Source organism: Staurois parvus, unplaced genomic scaffold (assembly GCF_062004578.1).
Source record: "Staurois parvus isolate SC_StPar_1 unplaced genomic scaffold, SC_StPar_1.0 ptg000275l, whole genome shotgun sequence".
Classification (NCBI taxonomy): domain Eukaryota; kingdom Metazoa; phylum Chordata; class Amphibia; order Anura; family Ranidae; genus Staurois; species Staurois parvus.
Window position 1 is genome coordinate 4,253,649 of NW_028318071.1, and position 21,046 is coordinate 4,274,694.

The 21,046-nt window shown below is 43.1% G+C and overlaps 1 protein-coding gene across 1 annotated transcript in view; it reads right to left on the reverse strand.

The window, feature by feature from the left end:
• The window catches only part of PLA2G15 (phospholipase A2 group XV), a 118,872-nt gene extending 101,319 nt beyond the window's left edge, over positions 1 to 17,553 (reverse strand). Inside the window, exon 1 of the mRNA XM_089681668.1 lies at positions 17,246 to 17,553. Within this exon, the coding sequence (XP_089537794.1) occupies positions 17,246 to 17,363 (118 nt within the window). The 5' untranslated portion in view covers positions 17,364 to 17,553. The remainder of the gene's footprint in view (positions 1 to 17,245) is intronic.
• Positions 17,554 to 21,046: the final 3,493 nt, after the last annotated feature.

Here is a 21,046-nt window from a genome sequence, read left to right on the forward strand (position 1 = left end):
ACATATATATATATATACACGTGATTCGCGCTCTCACGGTTTTCACGCCCCTCCCAGTTGGCGTCAGATTTCCCGTCAGTACACCAGTAATCACATTTAACCCCTTGATTGCCAGGAAGACACTTATACACAATAAAACTCCACTGCTAGTATAGTGTTTCAATGGATCAATATCTTTGATCAGATCAGCACTATACCAGCGTTCACATTAGTATAGCATCCCCATAAACGCAGCGTAAGCGGGATCAGCCCCGGCACCTGTGTTTAGCCCCTACGCTTACCCCCCCCATTCTCCCCCAGCAAGTCCAGTAGCCGCAGGTGTCCCCCAGTAGGTCACTGTCACTTGATACATTGTACACAAAACCGCAGTGTTCGCAGAATCAGGCCTGATCTCTGTTGGTACTTGGTGCCAGTACTAGTGCCGTGCTACCTTTTGGTGAACTGGCAAGCACCAGCGGTCTAGTACATCCTGGTCTTTCACATACCTCTTAGATTGTAAGCTCCCAGGATCAGGCCCTCCTAACCCTCTTGTATTGAACTGTATTGCCTCCCGTTATATTGTAAAGCACTGACCAAACTGTTGACGCTATATAAATCCTGTATAATAATAATAATACCAGCACTGCAGTATGACTTGGTGACATGGCGAGTCCCATAAGTGCAGTACAAGCTGGTGAGGTGGCGAGCACAATTATTGTCCCGCAGCCACCAACAATTCGCACACAGGCCCATAGAGCTCCTAGTATCCTTCCGATTGGCAACCCAGAAATTCTGCAGTACCCTTACTTCCCCCATTCACTGCCCAACCTGGAATTCAGCTGGAAATAGCAAATTTAACTACTCCCCTTGATTTTTTGGAGCCATTTTTCACGGAAGATCTGTATGCATTGATTGTGGATCAAAGCATTTATATGCACAACAATGCATTGCTGCCAACCAAAATGTAAACCTTGCCAGACCATTCGCATGGAAACCCAGTATGGTTTTCGAATTTATATTTTTTTGGGGCCTAACCCTCAACATGGGCATTACTAAAAAAAAATTAATTGCTGTTGTATTGGTCCACAGACCTGATTCATCATATGCTGTGTTCTCTGCTGAAATGGCCAGGCATAGATATGAGAGTATAATGTGTTTTATGCATTTTAACGACAATACATTCTGTCGTCCTTGAGGTGACCCTCAATTTGATCGGCTACACAAAATTCAGCCCCTCGTAAATCACCTTAACCAAAAATTTGCAGAGGTCTATACTCCCCAGCCAGCAAACAATCTGTGTTGATGAGTCCCTCATTAATTTTTCTGGCCACCTTGCATTCAAACAATTTCTCCCCAGCAAGATATGGGGTCAAGATGTAGAAGACCTGTGAGAGGACAACAGGCTATACTTATAAGTTTCGGATTTACAAGGGAAAAGATAGTCACGTGGAGCCCCCTGGATGCCCAGACTACATGGGGAGCAGTGACAAGATAGTTTGGGACTTGGTGTCATCCTTTCTGCATATGGGGTACCACTTATAAGTGGACAATTTTTATTCAAGCGTACCACTATTCAGACATTTGTACAATCTTGGGACTGGCACATGTGGCAAAGTGCGACCTACTGTGTGCCCACCATTAGAAGTGGGTGGATGCAGGGCGGTATATTCTAATGGTGGGCATACCACACACTTTTTTTTTGGCAGAGATTTCTTCTCTTTTTTTCCCATTCAGTCCACAGGCTGCATGCAAAAAAAAAAAAAAAAAAGGACATCACATATATACCCAACAAGGACCAGCGACATACTGGTACATCACTGGACTTTAAATGGTTATAACAGGATGATGTCTACAGCTGCAGGCATCATCCTGGTTTCATTTTTTTCAGCTGGAGATCGACTTTCATGTAAAAGCAATCCTATTGTCTAATTAGCTGCAGGATTGCTTTTACAAGAAGCAGGAGACAATGCCCCACCTGCCCCGCTGCCTTCCACGGCCTTCTCGGGCAGTCCCGTTCCAATGGGGGAACCTGAGAATGCAACCGGTGTTTCTGCCAGCTGACCATAGGTCTGATTGAAAACCAGAATGGTGCCAATCATCTCTATAGCCTAAGAAATCAGAAGCTACGAGCATTTCATCACTTCAGGTTTCGCATTATATAAACAGCGCCATTTGTAAATTGGGAAAGCATCTGATCACACCGATCTTGGTTTGATTAGATAATGTAAGGGCAGAGGAGATATCTAGAGTCCGATAGAACCCAGATTTCTCAAAAAAGAATATATGACAATGCCCATTGAAGTTATAGGGGATATTTGCATTCCCTGTGATAGCATTAAAAGGGATCAAAAAAAAAAAAAAGTACCCTCACCCCCCCTCCCCCACACAAGCTCGCATCTGCGTTCGTGAGCCTTGACCCTGTGCCAGTATGGAAACAGCAGTTGCACCATGCGTGTGAGGTATCGCCACGAGCATCAGATCAAGGGCAGTAATTCTAACACTAGACCTCCTCTGTAAATCTAAAATGGTAGCTTGTAAAGGCTTTTAAAAAGTTGCCTATGGATATTAACAACGTATGCAGTTTGTTGCCATTGCACAGGGCATGCACAGCTTTAAAGCATGTCATGTTTGGTATCTATTTACTCGGCATACCATCATCTTTTATACTTTACCAAATAATTAGCCAATATATTGTGTTTTTGTGCATGAAAAGTAAAAAAAAGAAAAGTATTTTTTTTTTTAAAAATTGCGTTTGAAAAATCGCTGCACGAGTATTTTATGACAGAAAAAATTGCAGCACCCACCATTTTATTCACTAGGGTGCTTGCTTAGAAAAAATATATAATGTTTGGGGTTTAAATTAATTTCCTAGCAAAAAATACTGATTCTTTTTCATGTGAACAAAAAGTGTCAGAAAAGGCTTGATCTTCAGGTGGTTAGAAGAGTGAATGATGTGTGGCATAAACTTCTAATGCTGGGCATAAAACGCCCCCACCCCCCAAAATGACTTTTTTTGGAAAGTAGACACCCAAACTATTTGCTGAGAGGCATGTTGAATCAATAGAAGAATTTATTTTTTTACCACAAGTTTTTGTAAAATGAAGAAAAAAAAAACAAAACATTTTTTTCTTTTCTTTTTTTATATTTCAAAACCTTGTGAGAAAAAAAGGAGATCTGCAAAATACTCACTATGTCCCTTTTTAAATTCCATGGGGTGTCTACTTTCCAAAAAGGGGTCATTTGGGGGGGGGGGTTTAGTGCTATCCTGGCATTTCAAAGCCTTTGAAACTGTGATAGGTAGTGAGGAAGTAAATTGAGGAAGTTACGCACCATCAAGTTGTCATTGGATTTCAGGCTCCTGCATGTGGCTAAGCTCCCAAAAAGTCTCACACATGTGGTATCCCCATACTCATTAGAAGTAGCAGAATGTATTTTAGGGTGTAATTTCACATATTCCCAATGGTTGTGCGAGAAATATATCATTTAATTGACAACTTTGTGGAAAAAAAAAAAAATACATTTTTGCAATTTTACAGAGATTTGTGGAAAAAAAATAAATCTTCCATGGACTCAATATGCCTCTCAGCAGATAGCTTAGTGTCTACTTTCCGAAAAGGGGTCATTTGGGGGAGTTTGTACTGTCCTGGTATTTTAGCACCTCAAGAAATGTGATGAGCAGTCAGAAAAGGAAAAGCTGTGTAAATTCCATTATCTATACCATAGTTTGTAGATGCTATGACTTTCACACAAAGCAATAAATATATACTTATTGGAATTTTTTTGACCAAAAACATGTAGCAGAATACATTTTGGCCTAAATTGACAAAATTTTTGTTTTTTTGGATTTTTTTTATGACAGAAATGAGAAAATATTGTTTTTTTTTTCCTCAAGATTTTTTTGTTTATAGCGCCAAAAATAAAAAGCGCACAGGTGATCAAATACCACCAAAAGAAAGCTCTATTTGTGTGAAAAAAAGGACATAAATTTAATTTATGTACCATATTGCATGACTGCGCAATTGTCAGTTAAACTAGTGCAGTGCTGTATAGCAAAACAAATGGCGTAAATTGCAGTATCTATACCATAGTTTGTAGACGCTATAACTTTCACACAAAGCAATCAATATACACTTATTGGGATTTTTGTAACCAAAAACATGTAGCAGAATACATTTTGGTCTAAATTTATAATTAACTTTGAGTTTACTATATATATTTTATAGCCGAAAGTAAAAAACAGTTTTTCTTCAAAATTTTCGCTCTTTTATTGTTTATAGCGCAAAAAATAAAAAGCGCACAGGTGATTAAATACCACCAAAAGAAAGCTCTATTTGTGTGAAAAAAAGGACGTAAATTTTGTTTGGGTACAGCATTGCATGACTGCACAATTATCAGTTTAATTAGTGCAGTGCCGAGTAGCAAAAAGAGGCCTGGTCATTAAGGGGGGTAAATCCTCTAGAGGGTAAATGGTTAAACATGTCCAGTAAAAAAATGTTAAAAATCTAATTTCATCATAGATTTAGGCCAAAATCTATTCTGCTACGTCTTTGCTAAAAAAAAAAATCCCAATATGTTTAAATTAATTGGTTTACGTGATCGTTATAGCGTTTACAAATGGCAGTATATATACTGGGATTTTGTTTTTTATTTTTTAGTAGTAATGGCGGCGATCAGTGACTTATAACAGGACTGCAGCGGGCATTCTGACACTGGGGGAAACTGACTTGGTGTCACTGACATCCCCAGTGACACCAATACAGTGATCGGTGCTAAAAAAAAGCAGACACTGTACTGATGGCACTGAGCAGGAAGGTGTTAACATGAGGGGCGATAAAAGGGTTAACTGCGTGCCATTTTACATAGTGTGTGCCCGTGCTTCACTGTAAGCACACTTTTTTGCACGGCTGTGCTGTGCACAGCCATCCAAAGCAGTGTGCACAAGCTGACGGAGAACTGTTTTGTTTACAAACAGTTCTCCACCCCGTCGAAGATGCTAGGCAATCACTAAGGCCATGAATGGCGGGGCAGGTAGGGCGCAACAAGATGAAGAGATTTTGGTCCATATTGACATGAGTTACTGTTGCCTTTCTATCATCTCGAGCCAGCCTGCCCATTCTCCTCTGACATCAACAAGGCATTTTCATCCACACAACCGCTGCTCACTGGATATTTTCTCTTTTTCGGATCATTCTCTGTAAATCCTAGAGATGGTTGTGCGTGAAATTACAAGTAGTCCGCAGTTTTTTTTTAAATACTCAGACCAGCCTGTCTTGCACCAACTATGCCATGTTCAAAATCACTTAAATCCCCTTTCGACCCCATTCTGATGCTTGGTTTGAACTTCAGCAAGTCTTCTTCACCACACCTAGATGCTTAAATGCACTGAGTTGCTGTCATGTGATTGGCCAATTAGCAATTTGTTACCAAGAAATTGAACAGGTGTACCTAATAAAGTGGCCTGTGAGCATATGTGTAATGTTTTACATAGCTACACCTGCAAAAGGAGCCAGCCTGAAGTGATCTAGCAGGACTTAATTTTCAGACTAAAGTTCCACTTTAAAAAGACACATGGCCATTCAATGACATTAGAGGAGAAGCAGTTCAACATTAACCTATGTAGAGGGTTCTTTATCACCAGAGTGGTAAGGCTGTGGAACTTCCTTCCACAGTCAGTGGTGGCAATGGGAAGTGTCAATCGTTTCAAAAAAAGATGCACATCTTCGCAAATGTAATATACGCGCCCACCTAACTGACAACAACCTCCTTGATCCACTACAGTCCGGCTTCCGTCCCCTACACTCCACCGAAACCGCCCTCCTCAAAATCACTAACAACCTACTAACTGCCAAAGCAGACTACTCTGTCGTCCTTCTCCTGGACCTCCCCGCGGCCTTCGACACAATTGACCACCGCCTCCCCCTTAATAAACTACTCTCCCTTGGAATCAGAGACACCACTCTCTCCTGGTTCTCCTCTTACCTATCCAGACGCTCCTTCAGCGTTTAATACAACGGTGCCACCTCCCCTTCCCTCCCCCTCTCTGTTGGGGTCCCCCAAGGCTCTGTCCTTGGACCCCTTCTCTTCTCCATCTACACCTCCTCCCTTGGCAAACTCATACACTCCCACGGCTTTAACTATCACCTCTACGTTGATGACACTCAGATTTACCTCTCCACCCCTCACCTCACCCCCACATTCTCCGCCCACATCACTCACCTCCTAAACGACATCTCAGACTGGATGTTGCTAAATTTCCTCAAGCTTAAACTCTCCAAAACCGAGCTCCTCATCTTTCCCCCTGCCCACGTGTCCCCCCCATCCTATCCATCACTACCAACACCACCACCATCAATCCCGCCCTGCAAGCCAAAGTCCTTGGTGTCATTCTGGACTCAAACCTTTCCTTTCAACCTCATGTCAAATCACTTACAAACACATGCAGGCTCCACCTCCGCAACATCGACAAGATACGTACCTTCCTTACCCCAGACACCACTAAACTACTCGTACACTCCCTGATTATCTCACGCCTTGACTACTGCAACTCCCTTCTCACCGGCCTACCCCAGTGCAGGCTCTCCCCGCTTCAGACCATCCTGAACTCATCGGCTAGACTCATCCACCTCACCAACCGCTCCACCTCTGCCACCCCCCTCTGCCTATCCCTCCACTGGCTCCCGATTGCGCAACGCATCAAATTCAAACTACTAACTCTGACCTACAAAGCCATTCACAACACTGCCCCTAACTACCTCACCAACCTGATTCCCAAGTACCACCCTACCCGTACCCTTCGCTCCTCACAGGACCTCCTATCTTGCTCCCTGGTCTCCTCCCATGCACGACTGCAGGAGTTTTCCAGGTCCTCCCCCATCCTCTGGAACTCTCTACCCCAATCCATCAGACTGTCACCTTCCCTCCTCACCTTCAGGTGCTCCCTGAAAACCCACATCTTCAGGGAAGCCTACCCCACCCACACCTAACAGCTGTTCTCCTTCATTCCTCCTACCACTCCATCCCCCACAGCCACTTCCTCCTGTACCACTACCCCCTCCCTCCTAGATTGTAAGCTTGAAAGAGTAGGGCCCTCTAACCCCTCGTGTGCTGTTTGTTGTTGCTGTACTGTTTCATGTATTGTCCCCCCCTCTATTGTACAGTGCTGAGCAAACCCTTTGGCGCTATATAAACTCAATGTAATAATAATAATAATATACAGGGAAATGGTATGGTAGAGACAAACACAAAACACACACACTGAACTAGATGGACTGGTGCCTTTATTCATCCTTACCAACAATGTAACTATACAAGTATGTTTGTTTTTGTTTTTTTTAATTGTGATCATTCACAATCACTTTAACGACTTGCCGTCCGCCTGCTGTTTTTAAATGGCAGGGCGGTGGCACTCCAGGGGCGGGTTGCTGTTCATAAACGGCACCCGCTATTTCTAGTTGTGTGCACTCCCTGGGAGTGCGCAGCACTGCAGTCTGGTGCCCACTGTGTCCTCCGAACACAGTGAAACACAGATCGTCGGACGGGACCTCTGTACGAGGTCCCGATCATGTGATCACTGATTGGCCAGTCAGTGATCACATGCAAAGTAATAAGCAAGATGTCACTTGTGACATCATTGCTTACTACGTGTGAAATCTGTGAATGATCACAGAGGTTACATGGTACAAGGCTATTCACAACAACCTTGTACCATGTGACAAGCTCTGACCAATCACAGCTCACACAGTATTTCTCAATGGCTGTAAGAATGCAGACAGACAGAAAGAAATGATTGTTTTTACATCCAATATGGGTGTAAAAGCAATCACTGTAAAAAAAAAAAAAAAAAATCTTCATCACCCCCCACAAGTAGTACAGTGTCACCATGGTGACACTGTACTGCTAGGGTGACGGTATGTAAAAAGAACAAAAAAAAAAAACAAAACAAATATAAAATAAAAATGGAAAAAAATTTTTTAAAATTATTATTATACAGTATTTATAAAGCGCCAATGGTTCGCTCTGCGCTGTACATTACAAAGGGGGACAGAACATGTGACAGAACAATACCAATACAATGCAAAACATGAGGGGATCGAGGGCCCTGATCTTTCGAGCTTACAATCTAGGAAAATTACAATTTTTGGTTGTAAACTAATTTGGCGTATTTTTTTTTTTTTTTACTAAAAAGATAAAACGGAATACATTTTGGCCAAGATGTATGATGAAATATTTATTTGCAAAATTTTATAAGAAAAACACTTTTTTCAAAATTTTTGGACATTTCATTTATATAGCAAAAAAAAAAAAAAATCCCAGCGGTGCATAAATACCACCAAAATAAAGCTTTATCTGTCTCAAAAAAATGGTAAAAAATTCATATGGGTACAGTGTTGCATGGCCGCGCAATTGTCATTCAAAGTGTGATAGCGCTGAAAGCTGAAAATTGCCCTGGACAGGAAGGAGGTAAAAGTGTCCAGACAGGAAGTGGTTAAATTAATGGGTTTAGTTCAACTTTAATTACTGCCAGTTTACTTACCTGAAAACTGGATGTAATTCTTTTAGAACCCGGGTCGGCAACCCGTGGACCGCAATCTACCAGTCCATTGTGGCTAGGTGACTGGTGGATTAAACCTGAGCTTGCCAACCTGCTGGCACTGAAGGAGGATGCAGGGCGAAGCTGAGGAACTACTTGCAGACACGTAGCTCAGCCTTGCAGACACGTAGCTCAGCCAGCGCTGACACCGGCCGCGAAAGAAGGGAGGCAGGGCAGGAGGGAGCAGGCAGCCGAGGAACACCAGCCAGCTGCATAAGCCAATGCCTCATTTATAGTGCCGGCTGCATTGTCAGGCGGTGTGATACCAGCTGCACTCCACCTCTCATTCCTGGTAGCGGGATCCACAGCGGCTGGCAGCACTAGAAGTTAAGGTCAGTGGGCACAGTAAAAGCTATGTGGGCACAAAAACATCAATATAGGCACAATAGCATAAAGATGCTATTTTGCCCAAAAAGGATGCACAATAGCATCTATATTGGCACAACAGCATCTATATGGGCACAATAGTATCTACAATGGGTATAGAAAAGAATTATCCCCCTTTAAAATAATCAGTTAGTTGCTTTGCAGCCTGAAATGAAGACAGTTACAGTTTTTGTTTTATCAACAGAGATAAAACATCAACATGTCAAAAAAAAAAATCAAAAACAGAATCACTGGGTTGGAAAAAAGATCACCCCCTTGTGTCAGTATTTTGTTGAACCACCTTTTGCTTTAATACAGCCTTTAGTCTGTTGGTATATGTCTCTACTAACTTTGCACATCTAGACTTTGCAATATTTGCCCACTCTTTGCAAAACTGCTCGGTTAAAGGATATGTTCACCTTTGGAACATGTTATATGTTCCACCCGTTTTTAGCATGTGTGGAGCACCGTGGTTGTTCATTGAAGCTTCCTGTCAGAATATCTGCTTGCTCATACATCCCGTATGGCAAGCAGATATTCTGACAGGTCTGCAGGAGAGCTACATGGCATCAGTGATCTACTGATCGCTGGTGCAATGCTTTCCAGGCTCCATTGGACAAAAATAATAAATGCACATTTTTTTACTGCAAAAAAATTAGCATTTATTATTTTTGTCCAAAAGGTGAACTTACCCTTTAAATTTGATGGTGACCATTTGTGGACTGCAGTCTTCAAGTCATTCCACAGATTTTCATTGGGGTTTAAGTCTAGGCTCTGACTAGGCCATACGAGAACATTCACCTTTTTCTCCTTCAACTACTGTGGTAATTTTTGTTGTATGCTTTGGGTCATTGTCATGTTGGAAGGTAAACCTTCTTCCCATTGACAACTTTCTCGCAGAGGGCAGCAGATTTTCCCAAAGAATTTGACGGTATTTTGGCCCATCCATTTTTCCTTGTCACTCGCACACAATGACTACTCTTTGTCACAAGTTCCTGCAACTGCTTCAGCATTGCTGTAGGCCTCTTGGTAGCCAGTTTCCTCCTGGCTCATTCATGCAGTTTGGAGCGATGTCCTGATCCAGGGAGGGTCTGTGTTGTACCAAGTACCTTCCACTTCTTAATAATAGAGTTCACTGTGCTTTAAGGTATTGATAAAGCCTTTGAAGTTTGTTTGCATCCACCTACTGACTTGTGCCTGTCCACAACTGAATCCCGGAGATCTTTTTGACAGTGCCTTGTCATCCATAGATGATTGTTTGCGTCAATTGCACTACCGGGACTGAAATGCTTCAGGAAAGCTCTTTTCATGCTGAGCTAATCAAAATTACCACAGCTGACCACAGTTGAAAGTCAAATGGCTTTGCATGCCATTGAAAAGGTGATTAGCTACACCTGATTGAGTTTACAAGTCATTATTAGGAGGGGATGATCCTTTTTCCAACTCCGTGATTCTGTTTTTGATTTTTTTTTCTAACATGTTGGTGTTATATCTTTTACTTGAAGGTTATAAGTTTGAGTAACTACAGCTGGATAAAAGAAAAATGTGTGTCTTAATTACAGTCTGCAAACCAATAAAATACGATTTTAAAGGGGGTGATTCTCTTCTACACCCACTGTATATGGGCACAATAGCACGTGTCTGACAGGTCATGAAAAGGCCGATTTAAACCTATAATTGCCATGACATATCGCTTCCTTGCCACATCTCAAACACCTCTGAAAAGCAGTCTGCACATGGATCACGTTTCAGAGAAACTTGCTCCATGTTCCTCTGCGATTCAGTGTAGTGTGATTTTGCAGCTCGTTCACTTGAACGGGCTGCAAATCACATCAGACTGCACAAAAAGTAGTGCATGCACTACTTTTCAAAAATGAACTGTGCAAAATCACATGATACTGCAGTACTATGTGATCTTGTGTCCACACACAGTGTTTGCTATCTAGGTTTGGGGTTAACAATGTATTGGAACCTGCAGTAGATCGCAATGGCAGTGTGATTTAAACATGATGCAGAAAACACACAAGCAACATGCCTTTCTGGCACTGCGTTCTGCTGTGAACCAACCCTAACAGGATACTGATCTTTGGCTTCACCAGTGTAGTTCAGGTAGATCTCCACCTCTCTACGGTTGCCTACTCTAGTTTTAGAATCTGTTGCAGCCATAGCAACAGATTCTAAAAGTGGCCCATGTGTCAGAAAGCTTTGAAAAGTTTTCCAGAATGAGATGCAGGCCATTTAAAGGGTGTCCTAACCTAGTGCAGAACAAGACATTGGTAAGCCAGTAAAGGGGAAAGATCTGTAGGCAAAACGCAGGCAATACTGCTGACAAGTCCTAGGACAGTGGTGGAGAACCTATGGCATGCGTGCCGCAGCGGGCACGCGGAACCCACTCTGTCGGCACTCAAGCCAAGTCGCCCCAGCAGCCAAGCCATCAGCTAACAGCGCATACAGTTGCAAGAAAAAGTATGTGAACCCCTTGGGATTATGTGGAGATTTGCATGAATTGGGCATAAAATGTGCTCTGAACGTCATCTAAGTCACAACAATAGAAGAACACAGTCTGCTGAACATAATACTACACAAACATTAAATGTTGCCATGGTTTAATTGCACATAACATGTAAACATTCACAGTGCAGGGAGGAAAAGGAAGGGAACCTTTGGACTTAATAACTGGTGATCCTCCTTTGGCAGCAATAACCTCAACCAAACGTTTCCTGTAGTTGCAGATCAGACCTGCACAACGATCTGGAGTAATTTTGGACCACTCCTCTTCACAAAACTGCTCAGTGTAGCAATATTCTTGGGATGTCTGGTGTGATTCGCTCTCTTAAGGTCATGCCACAGCATTTCAATCGAGTTGAGGTCAGGATTCTGACTGGGCCACTCCAGAAGGCGTATTCTGTGCTGTTGCAGCCATTGTTTTGTTGAATTACTTGTATGCTTTGGGTCATTGTACTGTTGCATCACCCATCCTCTGCGGAGCTTCAGTTGGCGGACAGATGGTCGTACGTTTTCCTGCAAAATATCTTGATAATCTCTGGAATTCATTTTCCCATCAATGACAACAATCCGTCCAGGCCCTGAGGCAGCAAAGCAGCCCAAAACCATGATGCTCCCTCCGCCATGATTAACAGTGGGGATGAGGTTTTGATGTTGGTGTGTTGTGCCTTTTTTTTCTCCACACATAGTGTTGTGTGTTCTTCCCAAACAACTCAATCTTGGTTTCATCTGTCCACAGTATATTTTGCCAGTAGTGCTGTGGAACATCCAGGTGCTCTTTTGCAAACTTCAAACGTGCTGCAATATTCTTTTTGGACAGCAATGGCTTCCTCCGTGGTGTCCTCCCATGTACTCCATTCTTGTTTAATGTTTTCCTTATTGTAGATGTGTCAACAAAAATGTTAGCATGTGCCAGAGATTTCTGTAGGTCTTTAGCTGACACTCTGGGATTCTTCTTTACCTCATGCAGCATTCTGCGCTGTGCTCTTGCAGTCATTTTTACAGGACGACCACGCCTAGGGAGAGTAGCAACAGTGCTAAACTTTCTCCATTTGTAGACAGTCTTTCTTACCTTGGACAAATGAACATCAAGGCTTTTGGAGATACTTTTGTAACCCTTTCCAGCTTCATGCAAGTCAACAATTCTTGATCGTAGGTTTTCTGAGAGCTCTTTTCTGCGAGGCATGGTTCACATCAGACAGTGCTTCTTGAAACCAGTAAACCCAAAACAGGTTTGTGTTTTTTAGGGGCAGGACAGCTGTCAGCAGCACATCCAATATCATCACACTGATTGGAGTCAAGGTTGGCTCACTCCTGGCTCCAATTAGCTCTGGGAGAAGTCATTAAGCTAGGGCCTCACATACTTTTTCCTCCCTGCACTGTGAATGTTTACATGTTATGTGCAATTAAACCATGGCAACATTTAATGTTTGTGTAGTATTATGTTCAGCAGACTGTGTTCTTCTATTGTTGTGACTTAGATGACGTTCAGAGCACATTTTATGCCCAATTCATGCAAATCTCCACATAATCCCAAGGGGTTCACATACTTTTTCTTGCAACTGTATGCGCTGTTAGCTGATGGCTTGGCTGCTGGGGCGACTTGGCTTGAGTGCCGACAGAGTTTTTGTTGACACATCTACAATAAGGAAAACATTAAACAAGAATGGAGTACATGGGAGGACACCACGGAGGAAGCCATTGCTGTCCAAAAAGAATATTGCAGCACGTTTGAAGTTTGCAAAAGAGCACCTGGATGTTCCACAGCACTACTGGCAAAATATACTGTGGACAGATGAAACCAAGATTGAGTTGTTTGGGAAGAACACACAACACTATGTGTGGAGAAAAAAAAGGCACAACACACCAACATCAAAACCTCATCCCCACTGTTAATCATGGCGGAGGGAGCATCATGGTTTTGGGCTGCTTTGCTGCCTCAGGGCCTGGACGGATTGTTGTCATTGATGGGAAAATGAATTCCAGAGATTATCAAGATATTTTGCAGGAAAACGTACGACCATCTGTCCGCCAACTGAAGCTCCGCAGAGGATGGGTGATGCAACAGTACAATGACCCAAAGCATACAAGTAATTCAACAAAACAATGGCTGCAACAGCACAGAATACGCCTTCTGGAGTGGCCCAGTCAGAATCCTGACCTCAACTCGATTGAAATGCTGTGGCATGACCTTAAGAGAGCGAATCACACCAGACATCCCAAGAATATTGCTACACTGAGCAGTTTTGTGAACAGGAGTGGTCCAAAATTACTCCAGATCGTTGTGCAGGTCTGATCTGCAACTACAGGAAACGTTTGGTTGAGGTTATTGCTGCCAAAGGAGGATCACCAGTTATTAAGTCCAAAGGTTCCCTTCCTTTTCCTCCCTGCACTGTGAATGTTTACATGTTATGTGCAATTAAACCATGGCAACATCTAATGTTTATGTAGTATTATGTTCAGCAGACTGTGTTCTTCTATTGTTGTGACTTAGATGACGTTCAGAGCACATTTTATGCCCAATTCATGCAAAACTCCACGTAATCCCAAGGGGTTCACATACTTTTTCTTGCAACTGTATAGGGGCCATGCGCATGCTTGGAAAGACGTAGCGTTACCAGGCGATGACGTCACGAGCCACGACTCATTAGCCACAACTCGCCCGCACTTTCACATAGCCTGTCAGTGAGCTGTCAAGGAGACAGATGGATAGATATATATATATATATATATATATATATATATATATATACATACATACATACATACACATACATACATACATACAGTGGGACAAAAAAGTATTTAGTAAGCCACCAATTGTGCAAGTTCTGCCACTTAAAAAGATGAGAGAGGCCTGTAACTGGCATCATAGCTAGACCTCAACTATGAGAGACAAAATGAGAAAAAAAATCCAGACAATCACATTGGCTGATTTGGAAAGAATTTATTTGCAAGTTGTGGTGGAAAATAAGTATTTGGTCACCTACAAAACAAACAAGATTTCTGGCTCTCACAGACCTGTACCTTCTTCTTTAAGAGGCTCCTCTGTCCTGCACTCATTACCTGTATCAATGGCACCTGTTTGAACTTGTTATCAGTATAAAAGACACCTGTCCACAACCTCAGTCACACTCCAAACTCCACTATGGTGAAGACCAAAGAGCTGTCGAACACCAGAAACAAAATTGTAGACCTGCACCAGGCTGGGAAGACTGAATCTGCCATAGGCAAGCAGCTTGGTGTGAACAAATCAACTGTGGGAGCAAGAATTAGAAAATGGAAGACGTACAAGACCACTGATAATCTCCCTCGATCTGGGGCTCCACGCAAGATCCCACCCCATGGGGTCAAAATGATCACAAGAACGGTGAGCAAAAATCCCAGGACCACACGGGGGGACCTAGTGAATGACCTGCAGAGAGCTGGGACCAACGTAACAAAGGCTACCATCAGTAACACACTACGCCGCCAGGGACTCAGATCCTGCAGTGCCAGACGTGTCCCCCTGCTTAAGCCAGTATATGTCTGGGCCCGTCTGAAGTTTGCTAGAGAGCATTTGAATGATCCAGAAGAGGATTGGGAGAATGTCATATGGTCAGATGAAACCAAAATAGAACTGTTTGGTAGAAACACAACTCGTCGTGCTTGGAGGAGAGAGAATGCCGAGTTGCATCCAAAGAACACCATATCTACTGTGAAGCATGGGGGTGGCAACATCATGCTTTGGGGCTATTTCTCCGCAAAGGGACCAGGACGACTGATCCATGTACAGGACAGAATGAATGGGGCCATGTATCGTGAGATTTTGAGTGCAAACCTCCTTCCATCAGCAAGGGCACTGAAGATGAAATGTGGCTGGGTCTTCCAACATGACAATGATCCCAAACATACCGCCCGGGCAACGAAGGAGCGGCTTCGTAAAAAGCATTTCAAGGTCCTGGAGTGGCCTAGCCAGTCTCCAGATCTCAAACCCATAGAAAACCTTTGGAGGGAGTTGAAAGTCCGTGTTGCCCAGCTACAGCCCCAAAACATCACTGCTCTAGAGGAGATCTGCATGGAGGAATGGGCCAACATACCAGCAACAGTGTGTGCCAACCTTGTGAAGACTTACAGGAAACGTTTGACCTCTGTCATTGCCAACAAAGGATATATAACAAAGTACTAAGATGAACTTTTGATATTGACCAAATACTTATTTTCCACCATAATTTGCAAATAAATTCTTTCCAAATCAGCCAATGTGATGGTCTGGATTTTTTTTCTCATTTTGTCTCTCATAGTTGAGGTCTACCTATGATGCCAATTACAGGCCTCTCTCATCTTTTTAAGTGGGAGAACTTGCACAATTGGTGGCTGACTAAATACTTTTAGTCACGGTATGCAAACGCGGCAAAACGAACGTTTTTTAACCTGTGTTTTCCTGCTGTCAATTTCCAGCGTTCAGAAGTGTTCTCCCGTGTACAGGTTCTTCTCCCTGACAGCTCAGGCACACTGCAAACCAGTATACTTACAGTGAAGCACACAGACACCACCTCATAGTAAAACACACCCAGCATGCAGTTAACCCTTTGATCGTCCCTTATGTTAACCCCTTCCTGCCCAGTGCCATCAGTACAGTGTAAGTGCTTTTTGTTTAGCACTGATCACTGTATTGGTGTCACTGGGTATGTCAGTGACACCAAGTCAGTTCCTCCCAGTGTAAGAATGTCCGCCGCAGTCCCGCTATAAGTCGCTGATCGCCGTCATTACTAGTAAAAATAATTTTTTAAAAATCCCAGTATATATACTGCCATTTGTAAACGCTATAATGTTTACGTAAAACAATCAATTTACACGTATTGGGATTTTTTTATAGCAAAGACATGTAGCAGAATACATTTTAACTTAAATTTATGACGAAAGTTGATTTTTTATTTTACTGGACAGGTTTAATAGCAAAAAGTCCAAAAATATTGTTTTTTTCTCTCAAAATTGTCAGTCTTTTTTTTATATTGCAAAAACAAAAACAAAAAAAAAAAAAAAAAAAAAAAAAAAAAAAAAACACACACAGGCGAACAAATACCACCGAAAGAAAGCTGAATTTGTGGGGGGAAAAAAAAAGGACATAAATTTAATTTGGGTGCAGCGTTGCATGACCGTGCAATTGTCAAAGTAACGTAGCGACGTAACGCAAAAAATGGCCTGGTCAAGAAGGGGTGGAAATCCTCAGTAGAGCAAGTGGTTCATGTATGGGTTGCTGTCAGTATTGAGGTTTAATTGCAGTGTTGGCACTTTGCGATAAATAACTGGGTTTTGGGTTGCAGTTTGGGCACTTAGTCTCTAAAAGGTTCGCCACCAGTGTCCTAAGATAACCTTTTTTTTCAGTGCCGCTTACAGAGTTCAGTTCCTCTTTAAAAGCACAAACATTAGTATATGGTAGTAGTAGGGGGTATTGATAGTACATTGCTGACTCCATGTACTCTCTAGCAGCAGCCAGACACATCTTGTGATTGGTCACATGACTTATCAGCTTCCGACTCCCAGAAGAAATGGCTAATCAGAAGCTGACAAACAATTGCTTCTCCACCCTGAATGAACGATCAGCAGTCGTCTCCTTACATATCAGCCCACATACAGTGCTAATGGAAACCAACGGGTTAGACCGGTGCCCCAGGAGCATGTAAGAAGAAAGAGTAGAGAACAACAGGATTCCCCTGGGGGGGATGGAGTTCCAGCTCCTCGGTCTCTGGATGGAACAGAGAAATGTGCACACTCCCACTACACGAAGGGTAGTCACCCACATACAACACACTCCGAACTTACCAAGAACCACAGGTGGTCCCGGAGGACATCCGCCTATCCCACAGGACGCACTGCGAGTAACCCGAATCCAAAGCAAAACAACGAGCAGCACACTCGACAGCCTTACTCCAGCAGACATTTCTGCATATGCATAGTGCCGTCCAGGAACAGAGAACCGCCAGCGATGGAATATTGGAAACACGTTCTGTCTATATTTAAAACTCCCACTACACTGGCATCCGAGTTCCTTCAGCGTGCTAGTCTTTTGTCCCTAACGCCCTTCCGTCACTGTTCCTATCTGTTAGCCTTCCCAATTAACCGGCATGTCAGGCTAAAGTAGTTGAGCACCAAACACTTCCTACTTGCTTCACTCGAGTTTTAGGACTACTAATGCCTGAGCCTACACACAGAGCCTTGAAAACATGGAGATCACGAGGTGTTGATCTCTGTTAGCAACGTACACATTAACCAGGCTAGCCATGGATTCTTGACCCTTGTGATAAGGACAGGCACCTATTCGGCATTTTAGCGACTTTGATGACTACACAGAAAAGTGTATGTTCACTTGATGAATCCTGAATATTATTTACTAATGAATAGGCAGATGTACAATTGATGAATTGGTTTTGGAAAAAGAATGAGGAGATTTGGGTACAGTTCTGAAAAAGACAGGAGCAGCTGTGCATGGCAACCGGTCAGCTTCTAACTTCAGTTTGTTCATGGAGCCCTGGTTCACACTGCAGGCTGGTTGCGGCTATGGGAATCGCATCTGTTCCTACAACCACCTGGAGCTGAATCATGCTGCTCCTATGAGACGCAGAAGACTGCCATTCATTCTAAATGATACCCTCACACATTTCCATGCGGCCGCATTTTTAAAAAGATGCATGCAGCAAACAGACACAGCAGCCCATTCAAATGTATGGGCTGCTGTGACCGCACAAGTGTAAACCAAGCCATAAGGCTCTTTTACACTAGTGGCTGGGGGGCAGTAAAACCATGTTGTTGAGCTGCATTTTTACCAATCCTCAACTGCTCCCCTTTAGGCTAGGTTCACATTTGGCATGTTGTGATATAAGGCAGAATTGTTGATTTTGCCTGTGATCCCAATAATAAAATGCACAACTCCTGTTTGGATGCCATTCATTTTCAATGGCACCCAAACATGGTGCAGTTTTGCAGTTCAATAAATCACGTTGCAATAGTAGCAAACACATGAAGCTTGTTGCCAAAAAGAAGCTCCTGCTCCTTTTTGGGTGACAAGCTTCGCACGCTGCAGTTTGCCACAATTGCAGCGAGATTTTCATGGGACAACCACAGCAAAACCATGCCACATTTAGGTGTCATTGAAAATAAACTGCGTACGAACAGGCGTGGTGCGTTTTGTCATTGTTGCAGAGCGCTTTGGGATCGTAGGCAGAATCGCAGTGATTCCTTCCAGCCCAAGATTACAAAACGCCAGGTGTGAACCTAGCTGTAGATATTTTCCTTCTTGGGTATCCCAAGAACTATACTACCAGGCACTACTACCCACCCAACACAACCCATTCAAGTGGATAAAGCTGTACTGCAACTACCCCACAACTGCATGCATTACACATGGCTGCAGCATAGCAGTGTGGAACTTAAAAGGTTAAATTAGGCATTGAGGGGGTGTCATATTTCCCACCTGGATAACTTTTCAGAGAAGAAGCAGTCCTTGCTGCTAGTGTAAACAAGCCCTTAAGGCCCTTTCTGACTAGCTTCAGTTTTTCAGGCAGACCTGATTGGAAGCACCATGAAGTTCTATGGTTAGACGGATGTAAACAGACATATGCCCCTTTACATATGCCTTCCTCCCAGTCCACCCAGGTCAAGAAAATTGTTTTCTCCCAGAACTAAGTGTGACAGATAGGAGGTAGCCTGATGTAAATGGACACCTGAGTATGTTTACATCTGGCTACCCATAGAGCTATCACAAACCCACCTATGTTCACTGGACACAAACAGTACAGGCACGGATGTAAAACAAAAAAAACTGAGATCCGTTCCACTGGGCTCTCATTCAGTAGGCGATCTGCTCTTGGATCCCCTGGTGATCAGAGCAAACACTGCTCTATATGAATGGGCCTTTAACCACTCCCTGGACTGCCAATGTATATAAATGACCAGGCAGGTGCTCCTATGTCCTCCCACTGAAGAGCCCACAGCAGATCACAGTTGTCAGTACTGGGCAGCAGTGAATGACTCATGTACATTAGTAAATAACGGTTATGAATTCATGATAGCATTCTTTACTATTGTGATCTCTGTGATTGGTCACAGTATACAGAGCCAATCACAGCAGCCCTGTACCATGTGACAGCTGTGGCCAATCACAGCAATCACAATAGTAAATAATGAATCATGAATAAAAGCCATTCATGACAGCTAAAAATGATTACTACCGTATTCAGGAATACTGTAAAAAAAAAAAAAAACCCAATCACCCCCCCCAGAGTTTTTAAATATATATATATATATATATATACACACACACACACACATATATATACACACTGTGTGTGTGTGTGTATATATGTGTGTGTATATATACATACATGCGCACACACATATATGTGTGTGTGTGTGTGTGTGTGTGTATATATATATATATATATATATATACACACACACACACACACACACACACACACACACACACACACACACACATATATATATATACATTGTGGGGTTAGCTCAGGTGGGGGATCACCTTCCCTGGGAAAAAGGTAGACCGCACAGCAGGCTTTCTTAAAATCTGACTGGTTGTCAGCTTTATTTATTTACAGGTTTGCAAAAATGTCAAAACAAACAAAACAGTAAAATAAACCCTTGCCATCCAGGCACTAACTAAACATGAAACTTTCCTCTCTCAGAGGTGAAGGGCTTCTCCCTGTCACCCAAAAACAAAACAAACGCAAACCTTTTCTTGTAGGTATAATGCGCACACAGCTCTCTCAGAATAGCTCTCTGAGTCCCAGGCCACGAGCAACTCCTTGCTCCAGCCCTGCCCTTTTTATATCACCTGTTGGTGGACATCAGTGGAGTCCAAACTCTGATCCGGAACCACCTCTGCCATTGTGGCCCTGAAAACCCGGAGTGGACTCCACCTTACACCTCACAGTATGACCTCATGCGAGGTGACACATATCGTCCATCCATCACTTTGCCGTTCATACTGTCACATATCCCCCCCCCTCTGCTCAAGCCCCTGCGGCTGAGCAACTGTCCCAACCAGGCAATGGACCCGAGAGAGGGCATCTACATTACTTTGCAGTTTCCCCGCTCTGTGTTCCACTGTGAATTTGAACACTTGTAGCGCGAGAAACCACCTTGTCACTCGACTGTTTTTCTCCTTATTATCACACATCCATTTGAGCGGGGCATGATCAGTAACCAACTTGAACGGTCTTCCTAACAGGTAATATTTCAGGGCCTCCAAGGCCCATTTGATGGCCAAACATTCCTTCTCCACAATGGCATAGTTTCTCTCATGTTTGTTGAGCTTTCTACTTAGGTAGACCACAGGGTGCTCCTCCCCTTCTCTGATTTGGGACAGGACAGCACCTAGTCCCACATCAGAGGCATCAGTCTGTACCACAAACTCTGTTGTGAAATCTGGGGTCACAAGCACAGGTTGAGCACAGAGAGCTTGTTTCAGCCTTTGAAATGCGGTCTCCGCTTCGGGATTCCACTTGACCATGACCGACCCCCTACCTTTTGTCAGATCTGTCAGTGGGGCTGCAATGGTGGCAAAATTGGGAATAAACCGCCTATAGTATCCCGTGATTCTAAGAA